Source organism: Sipha flava, unplaced genomic scaffold, assembly GCF_003268045.1.
Source record: "Sipha flava isolate LNK unplaced genomic scaffold, YSA_version1 164_pilon_pilon, whole genome shotgun sequence".
Lineage (NCBI taxonomy): Eukaryota > Metazoa > Arthropoda > Insecta > Hemiptera > Aphididae > Sipha > Sipha flava.
The window spans coordinates 1,258,041-1,281,587 of NW_020271825.1; the positions used below are offsets into that span (position 1 = coordinate 1,258,041).

Genomic DNA, 23,547 nt, shown 5'->3' on the forward strand with positions numbered 1-23,547 from the left:
TGGAACATAATATATTATAATACGTGCAAATTATATACATGTCAAATATATTTTGTCTTATTATCGGACTTAGGTCACGTTTTGCTACAACGGTCTTTCGTTGTAACTTATCAATGAGCCGCTTCCAATATACTATACATGTTCACGTCGATATGTATATCGCCGAATAAACGTTCGAAAAAGGTTTGAGTGTTAACATTTTGCAGCGACACGCACGTGTCATTAATCAAATGCGGGCGACATGCTCGAGGGAACTAATAACCCGAAAATAATAATAAATTGGTATCTATACAGGTACACCTCAGATCCCTATATATATATGTATGTATGTAAGTATGTACGAGTATGTGTATATGCGTGTGTGTTTTATGCATATCTTGATCTCGATGAACTGTTGCGATGTGAATTAACCCATCGACGAAGTGAAAGTCAAATACAAAAATACAGTTACACCTACAACACGGGTTATAACTATATTTAATAAATGTGTGTGTGTGTGTCAAGGGCATATTTGAGGAGGGGGCGAAGGGGGCATTCGCTCCTCTATGGCTCGTATTTTTTTTTGAATATAATACATTGATTTATTTAAAAAATGTAATGTATAAATAATTAAGAATATAAATTATTAGTTCATAATTATAATATGATAATAAATTCAATAATATGTCAATTTAATCATGGGTATCAATTTTTGTTTATCTTCTTATGTCATAATATTTTTGGTTGTGGAACAAATAGCGGTATTATCTTTCACGGATATTGCTACGGTTATAGATATTTACAACTATAACCGAGATATTCATCAGATAATATAAAGTAATTTAAAGTAACACTTTTTTTACCACATATTTTCTAGTTATTCATTTTTTGGTGCATTTATGCATATTGTATATTTTTGTATTCATTAGAGTTATATAATTCCTTAATAATTTTACTCATCTATTTTTTTTTTTTTTTTACAGCATAATATCTGGTACTTTTTACTGTGCATAGGTATTTAGTCAATTTTTTGTATACAAATGCATGCATATTTGTGTATTTTATAGAACTAGAAATAATAATCATAATAACTGACAATATTTGTTTCCATATTCTTTAACTTGCAAATATTGGCCAAAAATATATTTTTGTAAATTGAAAACATGGTTAGGATCAAGAATAGGCCAGCACAGACTAACAGGTTTGGCTTTGCTGCATGTGCATAAAAATATTATTGTATCCATTGATGAAACAATCAACAAATTTGCCAAAATTAAAAATAGAATTTTGGAATGTGCATAGGCGTGCGCACGGGGTGGGCCACCCTGCGAGCAGTGCCGCAACAACCGCAGGGGCAATGCCCCGGTAAAAGGGTCTTCTTTTGTAGTCTTAGGGGCCACCAACAACCTCAATTTTCCACTAGAATTTTATGCTTCGATTTTAAAAATTGAAAATAAAAATTAAACCTGAATCTGACTACCTATCAGATTATAATGAATACGTACAAACTCGGTTAAAATAATAAAATTGAGTGATATTTTTGATAGTCGTATAAAATAATCATTGTCAAATAATAATCTATATCAGAGGTATTCAAACTGTGCGTCGCGGCTCCCAGGGGCGTCGCGGGAGTTGTCGAAGGGAGCCACGTCATATAATTGAAATCCAATAAATATTTTTATGAAAAACGTTTATAATTATCATTGACGCACACCGGTTGGGAAATGTTGAATTGTCTACATTGTCTACAATAATCATTCGCTAAATATAGCTCTAATTTGTTTCCATAATGTTATAGCGATAACGATAAATTGAAGTTTTATATTTATAGTAGGTACTTGATTATAAAAACCAGTTATTATTATTATAGCAATATAGCGGCCAAATTGTTATAATAATAATAGCCCGTGTTGTAAGTTTGTAACCATCGACTGTTATCGTTAGTTCGTTAGTCAGTGCGTACTGCGTAGTCGTGTTTGGCAGAACTAGTCGCGAGTTGTGTTCGTCTATTGATTATTAACGTGTACAAAATTGATAGTTTTCTTGTGTTAGTTAAGAGTTAAGTTTTAGAGTTTTATCAGGATGGATAAATTTTTGAACAGACCTAAACGTGATAATCCGGAATTTGATAGTTCTAATACTGTAAGAAAATCAAAACACCGTAAATATGATGAGAGTTACATGGATTATGATTTTACGTATACGGTAGTGGAGAATGAAGAACGTCCACAGTGTGTTATTTGTTTCAAAGTGATGGCTGTTGAAACCATGCTCCCTAATAAAATGAAACGTCATTTGGAAACGGTACATCAAACATTGAAAAACAAACCACGTACATATTTTGAGTCAAAATTAAAAGCAATGCGTGAACAAAAGACAACCTTTGCCAAGCATGCTAAGATCCCTTCTAAGGCTCTGCTTGCATCTTACAGAGTTGCTTATCAAGTCGCTAAATGTAAAAAACCACACACTATTGCAGAACAGCTCATTTTACCAGCAGCAATGGATATGGTGTCAATTATGCTTGGGGAGGCTGCTGCCAAGCAATTAATGAACATACCATTATCAGATACTACTATTAGTCGCAGAATACTTGATTTGGCTGAAGACATTAACGATCAATTGATAGATAAATTAAAAGGCAAATATTTTTCTCTACAACTGGACGAAGCCACTGATAATAATAATAATGGCCACCTAATCTGTTACGTGAGGTTTATAGATAGTGGCGTTTTTCACGAAGATATTTTATTTTGCCGAACTATTAAAAGTCAAGCTAGAGCAGTAGACTTGTTCCAAATGCTCGATTCTTTCATTACGGAAAATAATTTAATGTGGGAAATGTGCTGTGGTATTTGTACTGATGGAGCTCGTTCGATGTCAGGATGTTACAACGGACTTCAAGCCCTCATTAAAAAAAAAGCCCCATTTGCTGTATGGACTCATTGCATAATTCACAGAGAAGCTCTCGCTTCAAAATCTATCAGTCCAACTCTTGATGAAGTATTGCAATCAACTATTAAAATCGTTAACTTCGTCAAAACTCGTCCGTTGAAATCCAGATGTTTCGAACAAATGTGTGTTGATATGGGATCTGAGCACACTTCCTTACTTTATTATTGTAATTCTCGATGGCTTTCACGTGGAAATGTAGTGGCAAGAGTATTTGAACTTAGAAAAGAACTTCATCTTTTTCTTTTAGAACACCATGAATACCACAAAAAATTTGAAGACACTGATTTTCTTACAAAACTGTCATATCTTTCTGATATTTTTTCAAAGCTAAATATATTAAATAAATCGTTGCAAGGAAATGAAACCCATATTTTTGAGCTTCTTGATAAAATTACGGCTTTCCAAAGAAAATTAGTTTTATGGAAGACTAAAATAGAAGAGGACACTTTTAATGACTGCTTTCCTACGCTCCATACATTTCTAAGAGAAAATGATATGAACTTGAATGAGATCGTCAAAAATGAGTTCATTGACCACTTATCTAACCTTAAAGTTCATTTCGAACACTATTTTCCACAAAATACTCAACAACAAAATTGGATCAAAGATCCCTTCAATGCTGACCTTCCAACAAATTTGTTATCTATTGAACAAGAACAGTGGATCGATGTAACATCAGATTCCACAATGAAGACCATGTTCGGATCATCGTCGTTAACACAATTTTGGACGCATGTGAAACTACAATACACTGAATTGGCCACCAAAGCTTTGAAAAATTTAACACCTTTTGCAACTTCGTACCTCTGTGAAACCGGGTTTTCTGCGTTAGCTGTAATTAAAACAAAATATCGGTCAAAAGTGAACGTTGAGAAGGAGATGAGAATAGCTATTTCCAAACTTGAGCCACGATTTGAACATATTATAAAGCATAAACAAGCGCATCCATCTCACTAAAAATCTAGTATTAAGTAATATTAATTTGTTATTTTATTGATTTATATTTCCTAAGACTAAACATAAAATATTGTATTACCTATATTTTTTTCTACAATAACTACTTATTTATATTTTTTTTTTATATAATATGTAATACGGTAAATAAATAATTAGTATAAAATATAAAATATAAATTACATTCATATAAAGTATAAACAATTGATTTTTTTGTCATTTTTAATTTGGGAGCCGTTAATATTTTGTGAAGACTCAAAGGAGCCTTGGGATGAAAAAGTTTGAATACCTCTGATCTATATTTAAACATATACATATATACACACGTACATTATTTGTGGCAGTGCTATGCTACGAGTATTATATTATATCGGTTATCAGAATTACGATTGTTATTAGCCATTAGACAATATCTATGTATAGACATAGAATGGTTTATTATAAACGATCTTAAAATAAAATGTGATTCCATAAAAATAATAAAGCAAATTTTCGAAAATATACAAGTTTAGTTATACATATTACAATCTATCTTGTTGTTGGCTGTATGTGCGACTTTACTTGATGAGTGTGCCTCGTCACTAAAGAAAACAAGGGCGTCCTGAGGCATGTTTTCGAGGAAGGCTTCACATGCATTTTTTCACGCAACATAATCGCGTGGATTAAGTTGTTGCACCACTGCCAATTTGTATGGGTGAAAATTAAGTTCCTCATGAAGAATTCGTCTCACTGTGCGACTAGAAATCCCTAAAGCAGCCGAATGTTTGAGTGCAGATCGCCTAGGGGATTTCAAAATCGCCGCCCTTATCCTTTCGATGTTTTCTGGCGTCCTGACGGTTCTGGAAGGTCCATTATGTTTTTTCTGCACACTACCGGTATCCCTGAACGTGTCCACCCACAAACAAATCGATTTCCGATCAGGCACACGACCTACAGGTGCGATATTGAAATGGTTTCTGAAAGCACGCCGAGTTGCAATGATCGAACGGCTGAAAGAAAAGTAGGCCTCCACGGCGAACGCGCCGTTAGATACCAATGATATACACCCTGATGACCCCACAAATCCAGTTCCTAAAAACCAAACCGACTTCAAACAAAAAGTTATCAAAGGACCATATCAACCAGAATTAACTAATTATCCAAGAAGTGTTTTTGGCAGTAGGCACCGAAGCTTCCAAAAGTCATGGTATTTGATGTTTTCTTGGCTAGAATATAGTTCTAAAAAGAATGCTGTTTATTGTTTTCCTTGTCGAATGTTTTGTGGTTCAATTGAGCTTAATGCTGGACAGTTTGAAATAGTTTTTTCAAAAATTGGGTTTACAAATTGGAAAGTAGCTACAGAAAAGTTTAATGTTCACCAGCGATTAACATGTCACCTCAATAGTACTACATTATTAAAAACTTTTTTGAATCCCAATTCAAAATTAATAGATGTCATTTTAGATCAACAAAGAGAAGATATACGCAGTCAAAAGGAGATAAATCGACTGAAAAATAAAGAAACAATGAAGAAATTAATAGATATTGTACTTTTTTTGGGCGTTGGTGGTAAATCATTTCGTAGGCATACTGAAAAAACTAATGATGTACACAAAGGACTATTTTTGGACATTGTTAGGCTATTGCGAATGTATGATCCAGTTTTTGACCAGCATTTTATATCCGGACCCCAGAACGCTCTTTATACAAGTAATCGTATTCAAAATGACATTATACAATCAGTTAACTTAGTAATGAAAAGACAATTGCAGAGTACAATTGCCAATAAAAAAGTATCAATAATAGCCGATGAAACAAGCAACTGTGGTCACCACGAGCAGCTGTCTATTGGGGTACGATATTTTGACACACAAAAAAGATGTCCATATGAACAGTTTATTTGTATGAAACAAATTACCTCAGTCAATGCTGAAAATATTTTTAAGGTATTGAGTGATACTATTCATAAGTATAACATAAAATGGGAAAATTTAGTTTCACACACACACATTAACTCCTAGTGAAAGAAGAATAGAATTATGAATTGTAATTATTATATTAATTACTGTAAATTATGTTATTTTAATATTGTAATTATGTTATTTTGTGAACTTGAATACAATAACCTGACCTAATTACTATCAATTATAAATTTGCTTTTGATCCTAATTTAACAATGACTTGGCCCACCGTGCCACAAAGGTTGCGCACGCCTATAGGAATGTGTTATTTGACTACTTACCAACTTTATGTTTTCTACTTAGATCAGGCGCGGATCTAGGGGGAGGGTCATGGGGGTCATGACCTCCCCCCCAGAAAAACTGATCAAGATTAGATTCTTCTTGTTTATTTAAAAATTAAAATATGCATAAAATGCGTTTTTAATTTTTTTTCAATTAGATTTTTTCTTGCAATAAAAATGTTATACAACATATTACATTTATGTACATTTAAACTACATAACCACTTGTTCATAAAATCATAATTTCCATCCAACTAAGAATATTAATAGTGATTATAAACTTAATGATAGACTATAATTTTGTTGGCGAATAAATATAAATATAATAGTAAATCTGTGGAAATTTTTGAGTGTTCGACCTTCGACGGAAAGATAACTTATCTAATATAACTTATCTTAGATAAGATTACTGTCAATCCGTTGGCTGGTACCGAATTGGTTCCCAAGCTCCAAACCTATGTGTCGAATTGGTTCTCGTCTGAAAAGGGTATTTTATTAGGTAGAGCCGAATTGGTTTCCGTTTAACTACGCACATTTTCCTTTTCAATTTTACAGACTTAGGACTGTCAACTTTAAAGTAGGCTTGGTTAATATGCGTTAATGTTTGTTAAAAAAAAAAAAATGATAAAAATATTCAATTTTAAATCATTGATTTGGAAGTCGACTAGTCATCACTTAGGTGTACGAAATACAAGCGCGCCCGCAGGATAAAATCCCACCCGGCGCAAGATTAAAATTCTAAGGGTCACAAAGTGTATCTAAAAATATATGAGAACAAAATCAAATACCATAGAAATCGGTACTCGGAAGAATTTATAGTCTTAAGCGATATGCAGTTACGTGTAAATATTGTAAACAAATAAATACGTTCAAGATTATACATTTTTGAATATCTAAAAATATAATAAATTTTACTAAACTTCATCAATGGATCTCAATAAAATTATGTTATAATTAATATGCGTGGTATTAAATTAACAATAGTTTTGAAACAAAAATTCCCAGTAGGGGCAATGGCCCCTTTGGCCCCCCCTTGCGGGCGCCCATGACGAAATACAAATAATAAAATATAATAAATATATTCTAAAACCATTGATTTGCAAATTTAAAACTAACTTTCTTTAAATATTCAATTCTCGTAATCTTCTCATTAATGTACTCATTCATACAATTTTCCAATTGTTTATTATTTTTTTCCTGTTTGCTAATATCTAGTAATCTATATAATATCTATTATATTTCTATACTCTATCTTATCGATATAATAATTGTGTCTATATGTCATACATATAGCTTTTAAAATTTTGTTTTTTGTTCTCAATGCAGAGGCTCGCCTAACCTGTACACAAACGGGAACCAATTCAGCTATATCTAATAAAATACCTTTTTCAAACGGGAACTAATTCGGTTACTCCCAATCCGTTACCAGTATGTTTATATAATATTATACCATATACTTGCTATGACACCGCTAATCGCTAATTTAGGTTCTAATAACATGTTAAAAAATACTAACATGCGATAAAACATAAAACATGCGATCATTCTCTACTTTTAGGCGTTTTAAGGCTTAAGGTTTCATGGCTTCGTTTAAACATGGAAAAGGAACGCTTTGTTCAATATTCATAAAAATATACACATAAATGTTAATAATTTTATTTTTATATTTGGAAAAATAAAACAAAGAAGATTACATGTTGTTATTTAATTTTAAAAATTAACAATTTCATATATTCATAACATTCTAATTTGAATTAATAAATTACTTTTATTATTTTGTAATCGTGTATTATCTTTTTTTTTACTTTTGAAAAAATGACCCCCCCCCCCAATTTGAGTTCTAGATCCGCGCCTGACTTAGATATTTGTTAAATTAAGTTATCTATCTTAATTGTTTTTTAAAGCTGTGTGTGTGTTTGTGTGTAATAACTAGTATATATTTAGGTAATAGGTATAATATCCTTAGTATTTATACTTCCAGTAACTTACAAACCGATAAGAATATCTTGTATTTCCTTAAAAAAAAATAATTATTGGATGTTGCAATTTATTTACCGCTTATAACATTGTTGACTTCGAAATCAGTGCGAGTGCGTGTATTATTAATGTATGCAAACATAATATTCAAATTGTTACGTGGGCGAATCTCATTAATTATTTCAGTTTAATGTCTATTATTTCTAATCGACTGTAATGGTATAATACATATTGTATAATACAGTTTGCCATTTGCAAACGTACACTTCTTTCTCAACCAAAAAAAAAAATAATAATAATAATAATAATATTAATAATTTTGTTATCCCAAGCATGTAAATCATGTTTGGTTTAATGTGTAAAACAAAGAGTGTATATATTAAACTACGAACAAATCCAAAATAATTCTCATGCTCAGTACAGCGGTGGCGTGTGCAAGTATACCATAATAGGTATCACGTTAGTTATTGATAACATGTTTTCGTATGTTATTGTGTTAGGCTTTGAATATAAAATTTACCTAATATCGATAAATTAATAAAACAATATATTATTATAATATTTTACGATCGACTTTACTAACAGAATAATAAAAATAAATCACAAACAATTCGCCATAGTATCATGATGGAATTTTTTTTCATCGCACGGCAAGACGATTGTATGAATTTTAACCATTATTTACACAAAGAAAGAAGCCTTATATAATACATATAATTTTAATAGTTCTTTTTTTTTCAAAGCGTGCCATTTTCATAGAAATATTATAAATAGAACAATGGAAGGAAATATCAGATATTTCAAACCGGTGATACCCGATTGAGCACGGTCGTTATCTGCCGACTTTTTTGACGACCCGTTTGAGCACGGTAAAAAAAAAATATTGTATACAACGTTGTCAGATTGAAAACTAACTTTTAGGCTGGCAACACACTAGCGTTATTTTACCGAGCCATAATTTTCCTGCACGTTTTGTTAAAGTACATTAAATTGAATGGAGCACAACACACGAGTGTCGCGCAGTAAAATAATGGCTTGATATTTCGAAAACTGGAAAAAAATTTAAATTTTTACCTTTTTCATAACAATTGTATGAGTGCTATTTTTAGCAAAAAACAAAAAAAAAATGTAATTATAACATGTGATGAAAATCCAATAAAAGATTTTTATTTATAAATAATTATTTTCAAATGTATTTTATTTTGTAATAATAATATGGACGTACCGAGCTCTATACACCAACAATATAAAAAATGCGAAAAAAAAGGTGTCTTGTCGTTTTTCTATTGGAGAGTTACAAATAATATTTATGCCATCGCACGATATTGTATTAAGAGAGGGAAGATTTTTTACTCACGTTATTTAGTTTTTTTATTATTTAGGAAATTGCTATTTTATTATGAACAATGAATTAATCCTCCTCCTTTATATTTTTGTGTACGTTCTTTGGGTATATTACACACGCAAACACATACAAATATTACCAGTGGTGTATTGGATGGTATACGGAGGTTATGGCGTATACCCAATACGCTATTTTTATCCATGGCGAATAGCTTATAAGAAATTGATGATATGCGGGTATACGGCCGTATCTAGCGTATAGTTTGTAATTTGACAAATATAGATAGTAAAACTTTTGATTATATTTATGACGTGATGTGGTATCGGATATATTATTATTTTTCTATTTTATTTTTTTTATAAAAAATTCAAATTTGTTTTCATTAGAAAAGTGGGATCCCAAAGTCTATGTGAATTCGTGGATAATAAATCATAGATCAACAGAAGTCAATAATGTCACCCAGATGTAGATCCGAATAGTGAAAACAAAACAAGTCTTTGGAGAATTCGGACTTAAAAAAAAAATTAACCATGATCTATTTTTTTTGATTACATCTTTTTTGCTTAAATTTTTTTGTATGTCATATTATAAATGTATACCATAAACACGTGCTTTCTAACTTTAAAAATATATAGAGATATGAAGAGTGGTTAAATTAAAAATCAATAACCACTTAATAAAATAATTAGTCCACTTGTTGAGCATGTAGAAGTATTATAGAATAAATACAAAAGTATAATAATATATATAATATTCTATCAGATTTTTAGTGAATACAAGTAAAGTGAATATTGTTCGAGCGAAGCGAGAAAAAAAATATTTGGTTCCTACCATAAGATAGTTATTACATGAAATAAGGCATACACCCATGATTTATTTTAGCAATACATCGCTGAGTATTACTAAATTGTAATTGTCGATTCGATCAAGCATTACGTGTGACCACAGTGGCGTACCTTTGGGGGTGGGGGTGGGGGGCAACAGGAGAATTCGCCCCTCCCCTAGAGAAGTTTTTTGATGCCATAATGCAAATTAATTGTTCAACTTAAATAATGTAAATTATAAATATTTTTAATTTCACTGATTATAATCGTGTTTGATATCACTTATTAATGTAATATAAAATATCAATATTTGATCAAATTGGGATTAGGAGTGATGGTCACATATATTCACTATTTTATAATGTGGTTATATGCTTTAGCATCATGTGTGGTTATATTTTATTTTAATTTGTATTGCTTTGTACTTTTAAACTTAGATTAAAAACTTGGTTAAGGTCAAACATGGGCGAAGAACGCTTGGTTAGGTTAGCTTTGCTTAATATCTATAGACACAAAACAGTTGAAGTTGACGAAGTTATTGATTTATTTGCTGGCAGTAAAAAAAGAAATTTAGATTTTGTTATATGATTAATTTTTTAAGTATTTAGTAATAATTTATAATAAAGTTTCAGATTATATTATAATCATAAAAAATTGTGCAATTAATTTATGCCCCCCCCCCCAAATATTTTACATGTACGCCACTGTGTGACCATATTGTATGTTTATACTGGTGGAATATATAATTATTAATATGGTAAATAATTGATTTAATCAAATTTAATAATGAATACGTTTGGAATAAAAATGTTCAACGCTCTTTTATTTGAATTCAGGGGTGGCTCCAGGAGGGAACCTAGGGGCCACAGCCCTCTTCCAAGCCCGTACCGTATTTATAAAAAATTGTATATTGTTAACAAAAAATGCATATTATAATATGTACGCACACGCACATAGAGGTATGACGGTTGAAAGGAGTTTCTCCACACTTCGGAGACTAAAAACCTGGCTTCGTTCAATGATGACTGAAGATAGACTATCAGTATTATGTCTAATTAATGTATATCATAAAGTAGACATTCTCGATCAAATAGATCATATTATTGATATTTTTGCCAATTTTAAAAATAGACGACTTGAATTTGTGTTGTAAAAATTGTTGTTATCTTTTTGTTATAAGATTTTGTAAAATTATAACTTCCCCCCCCCCCCTAACTAAGACTCTGGAACCGCCCCTGTTCGAATTAATTAATTTTTCTCTCTATAATTCGTGGTCCGGCTAAATCGAAAACCATTACGAATCGAATTTTCAACTCGTTTACCTGAATTTCGAATAATTCTGTCTTTTGTGCAGTGATCACTTCGTAGACTATATTATGTACATTTAATAAAAATAATTTCATAGATTGTCAGATTACATTGTAGTGATATTTATTCGTATTCCTCAATGTTTGTTTTGTTTTCACATTTAAATAATTTACAAGATTATCAGATAATATATATAATAGGTACATACATATTCTATAGAAATGCGTTGTTATCGATTTGGATGTTAACAGGTAACATAGTTACATCACACTCTTGTTTTACATTATAGTTACAGCATAGTGTATTATTTCAGATTTTGAGCTCGTCTTAGAAAAATCTGTATTTATATTTTCGTAATTGGATATAAACAGAGAAGGTAAGCATTTAAATGTTAAATATATTACTTGGAATACATGCTTAGTAAAAAATGAAGCGTTTTACGTAATGGCAATAAGTATTCGGTTTTTTTATGTTTAAGATTGTACCAAAATAAGTGTATTTTAATTCTTAAGTTGTTTAAAATAAGTGTTGTAAAGTTTGTGATTCTATTCGATTCAACTAGAACTTATTGCGCAATGGTGCCCAGGCATATAAAAGAGGAGGCACATTACTACTTGGAGAAGGTCAAAAGTGAATCATCTAATGGAATGTCGTCTAATGAATTTTTGGATAATTTGATGTATTTAAATCAATCATCCATCAAACAGAATAAGGTATTAATTGCATAACCAAATAATTTAGATAAAAAACTTGTAGTATATGTTTCTATTTTAAATATTATTTGACGTTATTTTGCATTGAAAATATTTTTATTTTGTGTAACACCGATTTATTAAATAAATACACACTTTTAACAAAAGTAAAAAAGAATATTCACGAAAATATAATTTATAATGATTATTGGCAAACATGGTATACGTAGTTAATGATTTAGATTATCAAATTCGCAAATAAAACCCGTAGAACTTGTTGTCAATAAACTTTAAATTTTCGATTTTTTCCGGGTAAGGTAAATTTTGCGTAAGACTCATGTTGAAACTCAAAGTAAATCTTTTTACATTTTCAAATATGAAAAAACAAGTGTAATTCTAGTAGTTATTGGTATCTTAATATCATATACACCTAATGTATAGTTTTAAGTTTTAAAAACAGCTGAAAATGTCACACATTTTTCAGGAAGTATTTTCGTATCTCATGAACAAGTTGCTAGACGAGCGAACATATTACATAGGATATTCACGTTATATCCTTATGAAATATGCTAATGTTTATGGTGGTATCATTGAATATGAACTCATTCCGTAAGTAATTTTTGAGATGAACATTTCTAGAAAGTTTTCATTTTATCCGTTTGAAGCAAGCCTGGGTATTAACGAGTTAATAAGTCAAAAGTTAAGCTTATTTAACTTATTAAATTAACTCATTTCCTTACAGATTAACTTGAAATGAACGTGTTATTTTTTCATTTATGCCAATTAAGTAAATTTTGATTTTAAGACCAGAAAAATATTTTTGTAAAATACCGCATTCTGTAACAAGTTTATGAAATTTAGAAAAATATAAAAATAAAAATGTCGAAGAATTTTTAGATGAGACTATAATATTTATCACAGTATTAAATATTAATAGGGGTCCCACCGGTCTCGGGAAAAGTACTCAACCGTCTTAAGACTATTGAGTAAAAATAGCCATGTCACCCATGAATTACATTATCATTGTCATGAAAAGTGGTCGTAAATCTATATTACAAAAATAAGTACATATTATCATTATCTAAATAATTCTTAATAATAATTGTACTCTTTTATTATTAGAATTATTCCATAATCTATGATATTATTAAATAAGATTGATATTAATAAATATAATTAAATAAATAAATTAAATACATATTTTATAACTAAACTATTTTAATGATCTTTATTGTGTATTTGGATAATCTATAAATACTTTATAATTAAATGCAATGTTTATGGGTAGGTATAAAACAAACCGGTTTATATATATTGTCTTATATTTCAAACCGCTTTTTAAAAATGTTCATAGTATTATAGTATTAAAGTATTATTAGTATTTATAGTACGAACAAGAAATAATAAATTGTGTAATAGAATTAAAAAACGGATCTTCACCCGAAATTGATGGTAAAACGGTTGAAATACTAAAAGAAAATATATCTCTCCTTGTTTTTTCCATAAAGTATATATTTAATCTTTGTCTTTCACAATCAGTTATACCTGATGTATTTAAATTATCCATAATAACACCAATCTATAAAAAAGGAAATTCTAATTCAATAAATAATTTTCAACCCATATATGTAATCTTTAACATAGCAAAAATATTTGAAAAAATAATTAAAAAACAATTAGTTACTTATTTAGAAAATAACAATATTTTACATTTTTCTCAATATGATTTTCGTCCGGGCAAAGGAACTGATCAAGCAATAGCAAAACTAACTAATTTCATTTACAAATCTTTAGATGATAATAAAAAATTTGCCACGGTTTATCTAGATCTAGCTAAAGCTTTTGATACTATTGATCACAACATTCTTATAACTAAATTAAACCAAATAGGCATTTTTGGTGATAATCTAAAATTATTTTCTTCATATTTAACTAAAAGAAAAATAAATAAATACTTCAGCCCTTTTAAACAAATTAAATGTGGAGTCCCTCAAGGTACTGTTATTTCACCAATTTTCTTTAATATACAAATAAATGGAATCTATGAACTTCCCCTTAAAAGTCAAATTATCTGTTATGCGGATGATACTGTAATGCTATATGAAGCAGACTCATGGGATGAAATATTTGAATTAATAAGTAGAGATTTAAATTAATAAATTAATGGCTACTCCAAAATAATTTATTTCTTAATTTTGAGAAAACTCACGTCATTCTTCATGCTTTGACCGAAAATTCAATACCAACAAAAAAATGTATAAACATTCATAATACATTATGCCATGTACCAGCAGATTGTTCTTGTGAAACAATTGTTATATCTAACTCTGTTAAATACTTAGGAGTTGAAATCTGTAATAACATGAGGTGGAAAGACCAAATAAATATTCTAAGTATAAAAGTAATAAAAATAATTTATATTTTTAGAGATTTGCGTAACATATTAGATTCGACTAAACTGTAGCAAGTTTATTTAACATTAGTAGAATCGGTCATTAACTATGGTATAATTGGTTGAGGTGATGCGTTCAATAATGTACTAAAAGAATTATAAGTCTGTCAAAATTAAATATTGAAAGTGATCTTTAATAAAACATTAAGATACCATATCGAAAATCTTTATAAAGAATTAAAACTACTTCCTATACAAAAATTATATTATAAAACGATCGTTATATTCCTAATATATACCGCATAACATTAATACCAGTTATGCTAAAAACAATTTTTTTATAAATTGGTCGAATAAAACCATTTCAGGTAGACATTTTCAAATAATTGGTACCAAAATAATAAATAAAATTCCTTCTGATATCTTAAATCTTCCACTCAGTTTATTAAAAAAAAAAAATTTTCAATGATTATTAGATTTAGATGATTCAATATGATAATAGTAGGTAAATTGTTTTAATTTATATTTATTTATGTATGTTTATTTATAAGCACTTTTTTCTCTATTCTTAATTATTATGGGTATTTGATTTATATTTGTAACATGTATTAATGTAAGAACTCCTGGACCCCCACACGAGTTATCTCAGTGGGACCCAGTATTCATTGTATAAATTAAAAATTAAATAAATAAAATAAAAATAAATAAATTATTAAATAAGAGAAGAAACTCAAAGCTGATAAACATTTTAAGATAATAACCTCTTATTGAGATTCAATTGGTATTTTTATTAATCTGTCCTTTGTATTGTTTTATTTGTTTAGATTTTGATAAAGTTAAATAATATATATTTATTTTAATGTTTTATATCTACTGTATACATTTATTGACTGTATAATTTTATAGTTACACTTTCAGCTGCAGTAATTATTTTTAGTTTTCATACTCTTATTGAATATTAAAAAGAATACTTTTTTTAATTATATTTATCATATGTAATTTGTATGAAAAATGAATAAAAAAAACTATATATAAATTAACATAAATTTGACAATTGAGTGCATTAAAATAATCCCAATGAAGATATATATATTTTTCTACTCTAATTAGAGTCTAATAAGATTTTTCTAAATTTTCACTATCGTTAATGTTAAATAAAATCTGTTGTTAATTGTCAATATATATATCATTTATATCAGTGTTTAATGTACATATATTTTTTTTGTAATTAACTTAACTTATTAATTGAAGTTAACGATATTTTTTAACTTAATTTTTAACTTAATTGATGTAGTTCTCATGTGAATTAACTTGACCGAGTTAAAAAATATCATTAACTTACTCAGCCTTGGTTTAATGTATATATGTATTATATGAACGCATGATTATTATTCGTATGGCTTAACAAATCATTTACGTATAATAATACGAATAATAATAATAATAATATGAACGCATGTATCGTAAACGTATATAATATATATTTAATTTGTGTACAACGTTTTTCTTCGTTAGCAATCCTAAAGCCTTAAGTAAAGCGTTGAATTTCGTCCTGGTCTGCTTGAGTAGTAGACCACATTCAAAATTGTTCGATTTCGGTATAAGAGCACTGAACCGGTTTCACAATAGCTTGAAAAATCGCGGAGAATTTTTCGAAAATGTAGCAGCCATTCCACATTTCGGAAAATTCCCCTCGCATTTAATAGCGGTAAGTCTCATTCGAATAACGTGAACACTAATCAGCAACCCTGCATATACCGTGCACACGTTCTACGTGTACAGTTGTATTTACCTGCGGTCGCGGAATAAATCATAATTTAATAACAACCAACATTTTGCAGTCTATTGCGGAATACCGGGAATGTACGACGGAACGCGTGAAAGAAGAAGTTACCAATAGCCAACAGTCACCCGTGATCTGCACCCCGACGACAACGTTGGACCCAGACACGAGGTCGGTCGATCAAGTAAAATGTGATTTTGAAAAGCTCGACCGGACTGAAAACGGAAAAAATAGGATTAGGTCGATCATTAACAATTTGTATGTGAACAAAATACGTGAAAAGGTTAGTCACGGTTTGTTCGTACCGCTCATGAACACGTTGTGATCCACGCACTACGAGAATCGTCTGAATTCGCAACACACTTACGTTTCTTTACCGGCGTATCCCGTCCGCGTAGTGTTTCCGCTTTAGGCGATTTTCAGTGTGCGCACATTGCGACCGTGCGCCCTGTTTATGATTTATCATTTCATTCCGTTTCAGAGTGACGAGATAAAAGCCATAATGGGGGAAGAACTCGTTCAGTGGTTCGCGGCTTATTTGGTCGAACACCGTATACAGTTTGAATTTAATTTACATTCATTGTATTTGGACCTGCTGGACCAAATTGGCAACGAGCAACTGAACGTCCTTATCATGGAAAAAACGACGGAGAACATCAGAGTTAGTATCGCGGTTTATCATGGGCGAACAGGGAAAAAAACAGCTTAAAAAATATTACGTTTTATCATTTCAGTCGCTATTGGATAACAACACTCATAATAATAAAGCTTTGCTCAAAAACCTTGGCCATTGGTTGGGTCTAATAACGTTGGCAAAAAATAAGCCTTTACCTTTTGACAAAGGCTATTTGAAATCAATAATCGTGGAAGCGTCTGGAGTAGAAGAACTGATGTATACTGTTCCATTTGTCGCAAAAGTACTTGTGTCCTGTGCCAAAAGCCAAGTATGTTTATACATTTATTTTCTCGATTTTTTTACCGTTTATTATTATATTTTATGCAATCGATAAATTTTTATTTACAATGAGCATACGCGATAATGATGTTTTTTTTTATTTTCGTTAAAATTACGATAGGCTTTTGCACCGAAAAGTCCGTGGACGTTGAGTATTTTGAAAACCCTTGCGGATGTTCATAAACTACCGAACATAAAGTTAAATTTGATGTTTGAAGTAGAAGTACTTTGTAAATCATTGAACATTCATCTTGAGGTGAGTTTTTTCTTATAGTAAAGTAAAATTTGGACAGTGTTAACGTTGAGAAAAAGCAACAGCATATTATAAAAATGCTTTATATTTTTAATACCATTTGAACATCATTTTTCAATATATTTTTGAAATTTTATGTCTCGTTCGATAACACTACAAATTATACACGTATTTCAAACGATAAATTTTTACTAATTTGTGAAAAATAAATATTATCATTACAAGATAAAAAGTATTATGGTATTCACTTGTATGTATAGTCGATGTAGTTTTGTTTGAAATAGTTTTATATTCTTATCAACCAGACGACTTACCGTGTTTTGCACGGAACACACTTTGACACTGGAAGATAAAAATCGGTCCATTTGTTTTTGAGTCTAATAATCTCAAATATATAAACACCATCCGTTTATAAATATTTACTAGGTGATTTACCCATCTTCGCCCGTGTTGGTTTCTAATTATTTTTAATAATTGTTTTTATTATTTTATAATACGAAAATTTATCATTTTTACTGAACTAAATACTATCAAATATAAATATTATCTATCAAAATCGGTTAAATAGATACAGATTTCATTGAGGACAAACCGTCGAACATATAATTTTTATGTATAAGTATTAAAATATATATATTAGAATTACCTGAAATTATGATATTAAAATAGTACGAAAATGTATTATAGCTTTGATACTTTATACATAAGTAAGGGGTCCTCGTCAGCATTGATGTTTAGTGTTCACTATACAATTGAATATAGTTGTCTTTACGGTATTTTACTCTGAAACAACTGTTAGTGCTTAGGATTTCAGGCCTCCTGGATACGCCATTGACACTATATCATGTGGCAGCACACAAAATGTGTCCAGAAATCCCGTTTTTCACACGAACTGCGTCCCGACGGTATTTAATCTCTAATATAATATTGCATCCCGGAAATATTTTACCACTATACCATTGATTAAATATACATAGATAGCCCATACAATGATAATGTATAGAAGCTCCCAATAACCGACTAGGGGAGCCAGAAATCTAGTAGTATGTGAGCTAGACATCAGAGTGCGCTATTTTTGTTGTTCAGTGGTCATATTATACGGCTTTGAACCCAGGGGTTTCGATTTCGAATCCTGTAAAGTAACAGATTTTTTTTTTCTTTTATTTATCTTTACAATACGACTATTGACTATATCTTAAGAATTTATTCATATTGAAATTAATTAAACATGGCTGAGCATTTTTTAATTAATATATGATCATTTTAGCTGTTACCTATAACAAAATTACTAAACAATTTTCGAAAAAAGGTTATATGTTGTATTAACGATACAATTCAAAATTGCAAATATGTAAATTTAACGCAATAAGTGAATTAAGTATAATAATATAAGTGTACAATTTATAAATAAATTTTTAAAATAAAGTTTTATATACATTGTTGTACATCTATTTACTACTAAAAATTAATATAACTATTAAAATATTTTGTACCTATATATAAATTTATATCATACGGTCAATGTCGACGCGCGTTTAACGCCTCTCGTGTGAACTAGCCCTTAATCAATGGATTTAGTAAATAACAATATCCAATTTAATTTATATTCATGGAATTCTTCTTATCGCAGTTAATTTTGTTCTACCGGTTTGTGTATTGTGTACAATTTAGTATTTACCAACGCTATCTATTGTCACATAATCCGTACTAATTTACGTGTTTCCATATTGCGTATAGCTATGGGCTATCTATGTATATTTAATCAATGACTATACACTATTCCAACAATATTTTTCTTCCCATAACTTGAATTTATTAGTTATGTTCCATGGTTAAGGTTATTGTTGTGTTCTTCTACGGGCTTTCTTTTTTGGCTGTTAGCGTTTGTCTATCGACTAACTGAGCACCATCTTGAGTATGATTTAGAACATTAGTACCTTCTATAATTTAATTCTATGTGTGACTTACGTATTTTTTTTTTTTTTACAGAGACTTTGAAATTGAACACGATTTTTCAACGTTTCACGCATTAACGGTATTTTTAAGCCCGTATGTATATTTGATGTATATAGATGTATCTAATAATAAAATGTTAATTAATTCGAAGAAAAATAAGATATACGTGTATGCATTGCGGTGAACCTACATAAATCATACGGCACAATAATTATTGCGCGGTGAGCAAACACTTGCACGGATAACCGACGCGGTCATAGAATAATGTTAATAGTAAAACCGTATGCAATTCACGCGGCGTGTGGTGAAACGCAAACGTGCGGTCCTTGTAAAACGTGTACACATGTTCTTATGCGTAACTCTCATCTGTAACGATATTGATGTACGCGATGATACGTCGTTCGGTTTTGGTCGGCATATATAATACTGCGTACCTATGTTTTGCGATTTACATTTCACAAAACACGTGGAACGACCATTGATCATGACGCCGAGGGTTCGTGTACGCAGTGGCGGTTCCTGAGAAGTCACAAGGGGGGGGGAGGCGAAAATATTTATGGAATAATTTCTTTTATAATACGCTGTATACAGCGAACGTGCTGAACACTTTATGGCTACGACCCGTATTTGTAATCGTAACAATTGTACACGTTAATAATTAACGGTTAACTGATCGCAACGGTCGGACGCGAATCCGGACCGGGGCTGGTACAGTTCTCCCGATTTTGGTAACATCGAGATATCACCAAAATCAAATTTCGGGTGATCAGTTGTAACAGCCTTAGAAAAATTAATTTCCTGTATTATAGTAACAATTAAAAAAAGTTTTTTTACCTAGCCGACGTAGCCAACGTAAAATTACAAAAATCCTTATACTGGAAAAAAAAATATAAAAATATAAAATGTATAAACCTAACTACCACCTATCAATTACAACTACGAATTATCAATACCAACTTTGCATGAATTTAAAACATGTTTAAATAATAATTTACTTAAAGGAATATTTGCATGCATAACATAATAACATTAACATAATAATTGTTTAAGTTGTATACATCAGGTCATCAGATCATTAATATTAGCAGTAGCATAATTATGAGGGAGTGCATTATGGTATGTTAAACATAACGAAATTTATTTCTAAACCATAAAATAAGTTTTAAGACTTGTGTAGAAACAAACAATTATGTAAACATAGAATACACTTAAATATAATACAGTATTTTTACATTTATTAATAAAACTATTCGAATTAGGGGAAGTAAATTGATGTTTACTTCCATTCTATACATTGTCCCTAAATATGGATTATACTGTCTAGTATCTCCATACCATTTGTTTTATTCAAATACAAAGAAACACCATTGTTCAAACAGTGAAGTATGTTTGGCTTTTCAAACTTTGATTAAAATATGCAATAGTACTAACATTCACATTTTAAAATTCTTGAATTTTGTTTTCATAATTTACAATGTATAGGATAACAAATATATAATATATTGTGGTATAACGTGTTTTATCATTTTAACTCGTACATTTACAATCTGTTAGAAAAAATTAAAACCCTGTAAGATCACTCATTGTGTTTTTAATTGTGTTAAACGATTATACATTTTGGGGTAAATACACAGTAGTAAACGTAAGATATTCTAATATATTGTTTGTTTTATAATAACGTACGCACGTTTAATACTTTTTCCTTAAATACCAGTTTTACTGTAATAATTCTATTACTTTTTCTTCCTACTTGATTGCTTTACTTTTCGTCTTCTCGATTAATATTACTCCAAATCCATTCTAAGTACTAGTCCTAAGAGATGCCAGGTTTTGAAAATGTCACGGAGGGCTCACTATTTTATAATCACATGCACAGTTTTACCTAAATCTTACCATATAGTTCCTATTTAGGTTTTCCTTAAATCACTAAAATATAGTTCTTTGTTATTTTGTATGTTATAACATTTTAATAGTATTAGCATCATAAAAAAACTTAAAACAAGAATTAAAAAATAACAATTTATTTTCGAAAGTCATGTGTTTTAAACAAAAAATTATTTTTCCGTACTTTAGAATTATTAATGCATTGGTTCGGAACAATTTATCACCATCAAAGTTGGATCCATAACATTTAATTGTATCTTTATGTGAAGTTTCTTTCCCAACTAATAAATCTTTCAACTAATGATAAATTTTCAATATAATTTTGTTGGAACCTTTTACCTAATGGAGCTACATGAAAATCTCATAAAATAAGACAATAATATGTTTTACAAGAATATATTATATTCTTCTAGAATGTCGAGTATACCTCATTAGTCCGTAAATTGATTCAAAACTATATTTTTTTTCAAAAACCTACTTTGTTAAACCTTGATGATAAATACAAATAAAACTGCAAACCAAAAACGGGCTTGTTCGTGTGTGTAAATGCAAGTGGATTTTTAATTTTCTCTGTATGTATTTACATCATCTGCCGACTCGTAGTGTCTGTACAAATCGTACACGGTTGTAGTTGTGTGTAGTTTGATCGCTTTTGATTTCAGTTCAGTGCAGTTCAAGTGTTAAAAATATTGTACGGAGTGTTTTTATCGTTTATAGTTATTTCTTGGAGCTACTGCCACAACGCTATTCTGAATAGAGTTCAGTAAGTATAATAGTATTAAATAACATTGACGTTAAATAAGAAAATAATATAATATTGTCAGTTCTTGCAACCAGAAAAAATGGCTGTAGTGATGCCAATCAGGCAATCCATGTTTTTGTCATCTCTTTTGAACTAATATTTACTATTCCATACACTTCGTGTTAAGGAACTTAAATTGAGTATTTAATTCAATATTAATATAATTTATATTTATACTGTCTTCTCGAGGTTTTGATCTTGGATAAAATATATATCCAAGTTTACTTTTCGATATATTAGCTATTAGGGTAGATGTAGATTAAAGTTCTATATATTTATGATCTTGATCAAGTTTATTGAAAAATGGTGACAATTATTATTTATATATATGTATCTCGAAAGAAAATCTATCTATAAATAAAAAATACTCATCCAATTTATCCTTTGGGAACAATAATCACTAAACTCAATCTAACTTAGCTGTATCTTAGTTACAAAATCGTATAACTTATAAGTAGTTGCAATAGTCTTATTTCCATATTTTATACCATTCATTTTTTTAATACTTTATTTATATAATTATAAAACTATATAAATTTTAAATTTTAAGAGTTTCAACTCGACTTTATGTGCAGATACTATTTGAGCTTTATTGGGAGTAAAACTGTAAAATAAGTATTTCTACGGATTCGAAATACAATTTAATGAATATATTGCATCAGCGTTATATAAATATGTAAATAATTTCTAGTTTTTAGTTTCCACATCAACACAGTTTAATTATATTACATATTTCCATTATTTCGCAATAAATTCAGTCCGAAACCTTTCAGTTAATCGAACAAACAATTAAATGTTATATTTTTTGAAAGTCATTATAAATTACAAAAAGCCCAGAAATACTTCAAGGTCTAAAATTGTATGCTTTATTGTTTTCTTTCACTTCTTTTTTATCACACAATTCAAAACTTTTTGTTTTTAAGAATGTACATTTTGAATTTTGCTTTATAATTGTGATATTATACAATTAGAAACCATCCAAGTCTATTGGTCATTTTTTCTTCGTTAAATAACTTCTACATCATGGTACATCTCAAGTCTCATATTCCAAACGACTTAAACCCTACTATAATAAATTTCACAGTGAATTAAATAACTATACAAATTCTAGATAATCTCTATATTAGATTACCTTTATATCACTATAGTGATAGAGATAATATATTATCTCTATGTCAACGAATTCTCACCAGAAAATTTCCCTTGTCAACTAAAAAGATAATGATGTTGAAATTTCTTGAATTCTATCTAGCTTTCTTCAACGTTG

General features: G+C 29.6%; 2 protein-coding genes across 2 annotated transcripts; both read left to right on the forward strand.

Moving 5' to 3' along the window:
- Positions 1-2,061: 2,061 nt before the first annotated feature.
- Positions 2,062-3,891, forward strand: LOC112679538 (zinc finger BED domain-containing protein 5-like). The gene has a single exon (XM_025549384.1). The coding sequence runs from the start codon at positions 2,062-2,064 to the stop codon at positions 3,889-3,891; it is 1,830 nt and encodes a 609-aa protein (XP_025405169.1).
- Positions 3,892-11,845: 7,954 nt separating this feature from the next.
- On the forward strand, positions 11,846-19,721 carry LOC112679587 (CCR4-NOT transcription complex subunit 1-like). The gene is made up of 9 exons (XM_025549458.1): positions 11,846-11,939; positions 12,126-12,276; positions 12,740-12,864; positions 16,163-16,355; positions 16,489-16,713; positions 16,912-17,091; positions 17,165-17,374; positions 17,507-17,641; positions 19,628-19,721. The coding sequence occupies exons 2-9, from the start codon at positions 12,139-12,141 to the stop codon at positions 19,634-19,636; spliced, it is 1,215 nt and encodes a 404-aa protein (XP_025405243.1). The 5' UTR covers positions 11,846-11,939; positions 12,126-12,138; the 3' UTR covers positions 19,637-19,721.
- Positions 19,722-23,547: the final 3,826 nt, after the last annotated feature.

Excerpts from the sequence above, each read along its gene's own strand:
- LOC112679538 (XM_025549384.1), top strand. The coding sequence starts at position 2,062 with ATGGATAAATTTTTGAACAGACCTAAACGTGATAATCCGGAATTTGAT.
- LOC112679587 (XM_025549458.1), top strand. The coding sequence starts at position 12,139 with ATGGTGCCCAGGCATATAAAAGAGGAGGCACATTACTACTTGGAGAAG. Across the intron at positions 12,865-16,162 it reads ATTGAATATGAACTCATTCC|CAATCCTAAAGCCTTAAGTA; the intron begins GTAAGTAATTTT and ends TTTCTTCGTTAG. Across the intron at positions 16,714-16,911 it reads TGAACAAAATACGTGAAAAG|AGTGACGAGATAAAAGCCAT; the intron begins GTTAGTCACGGT and ends ATTCCGTTTCAG.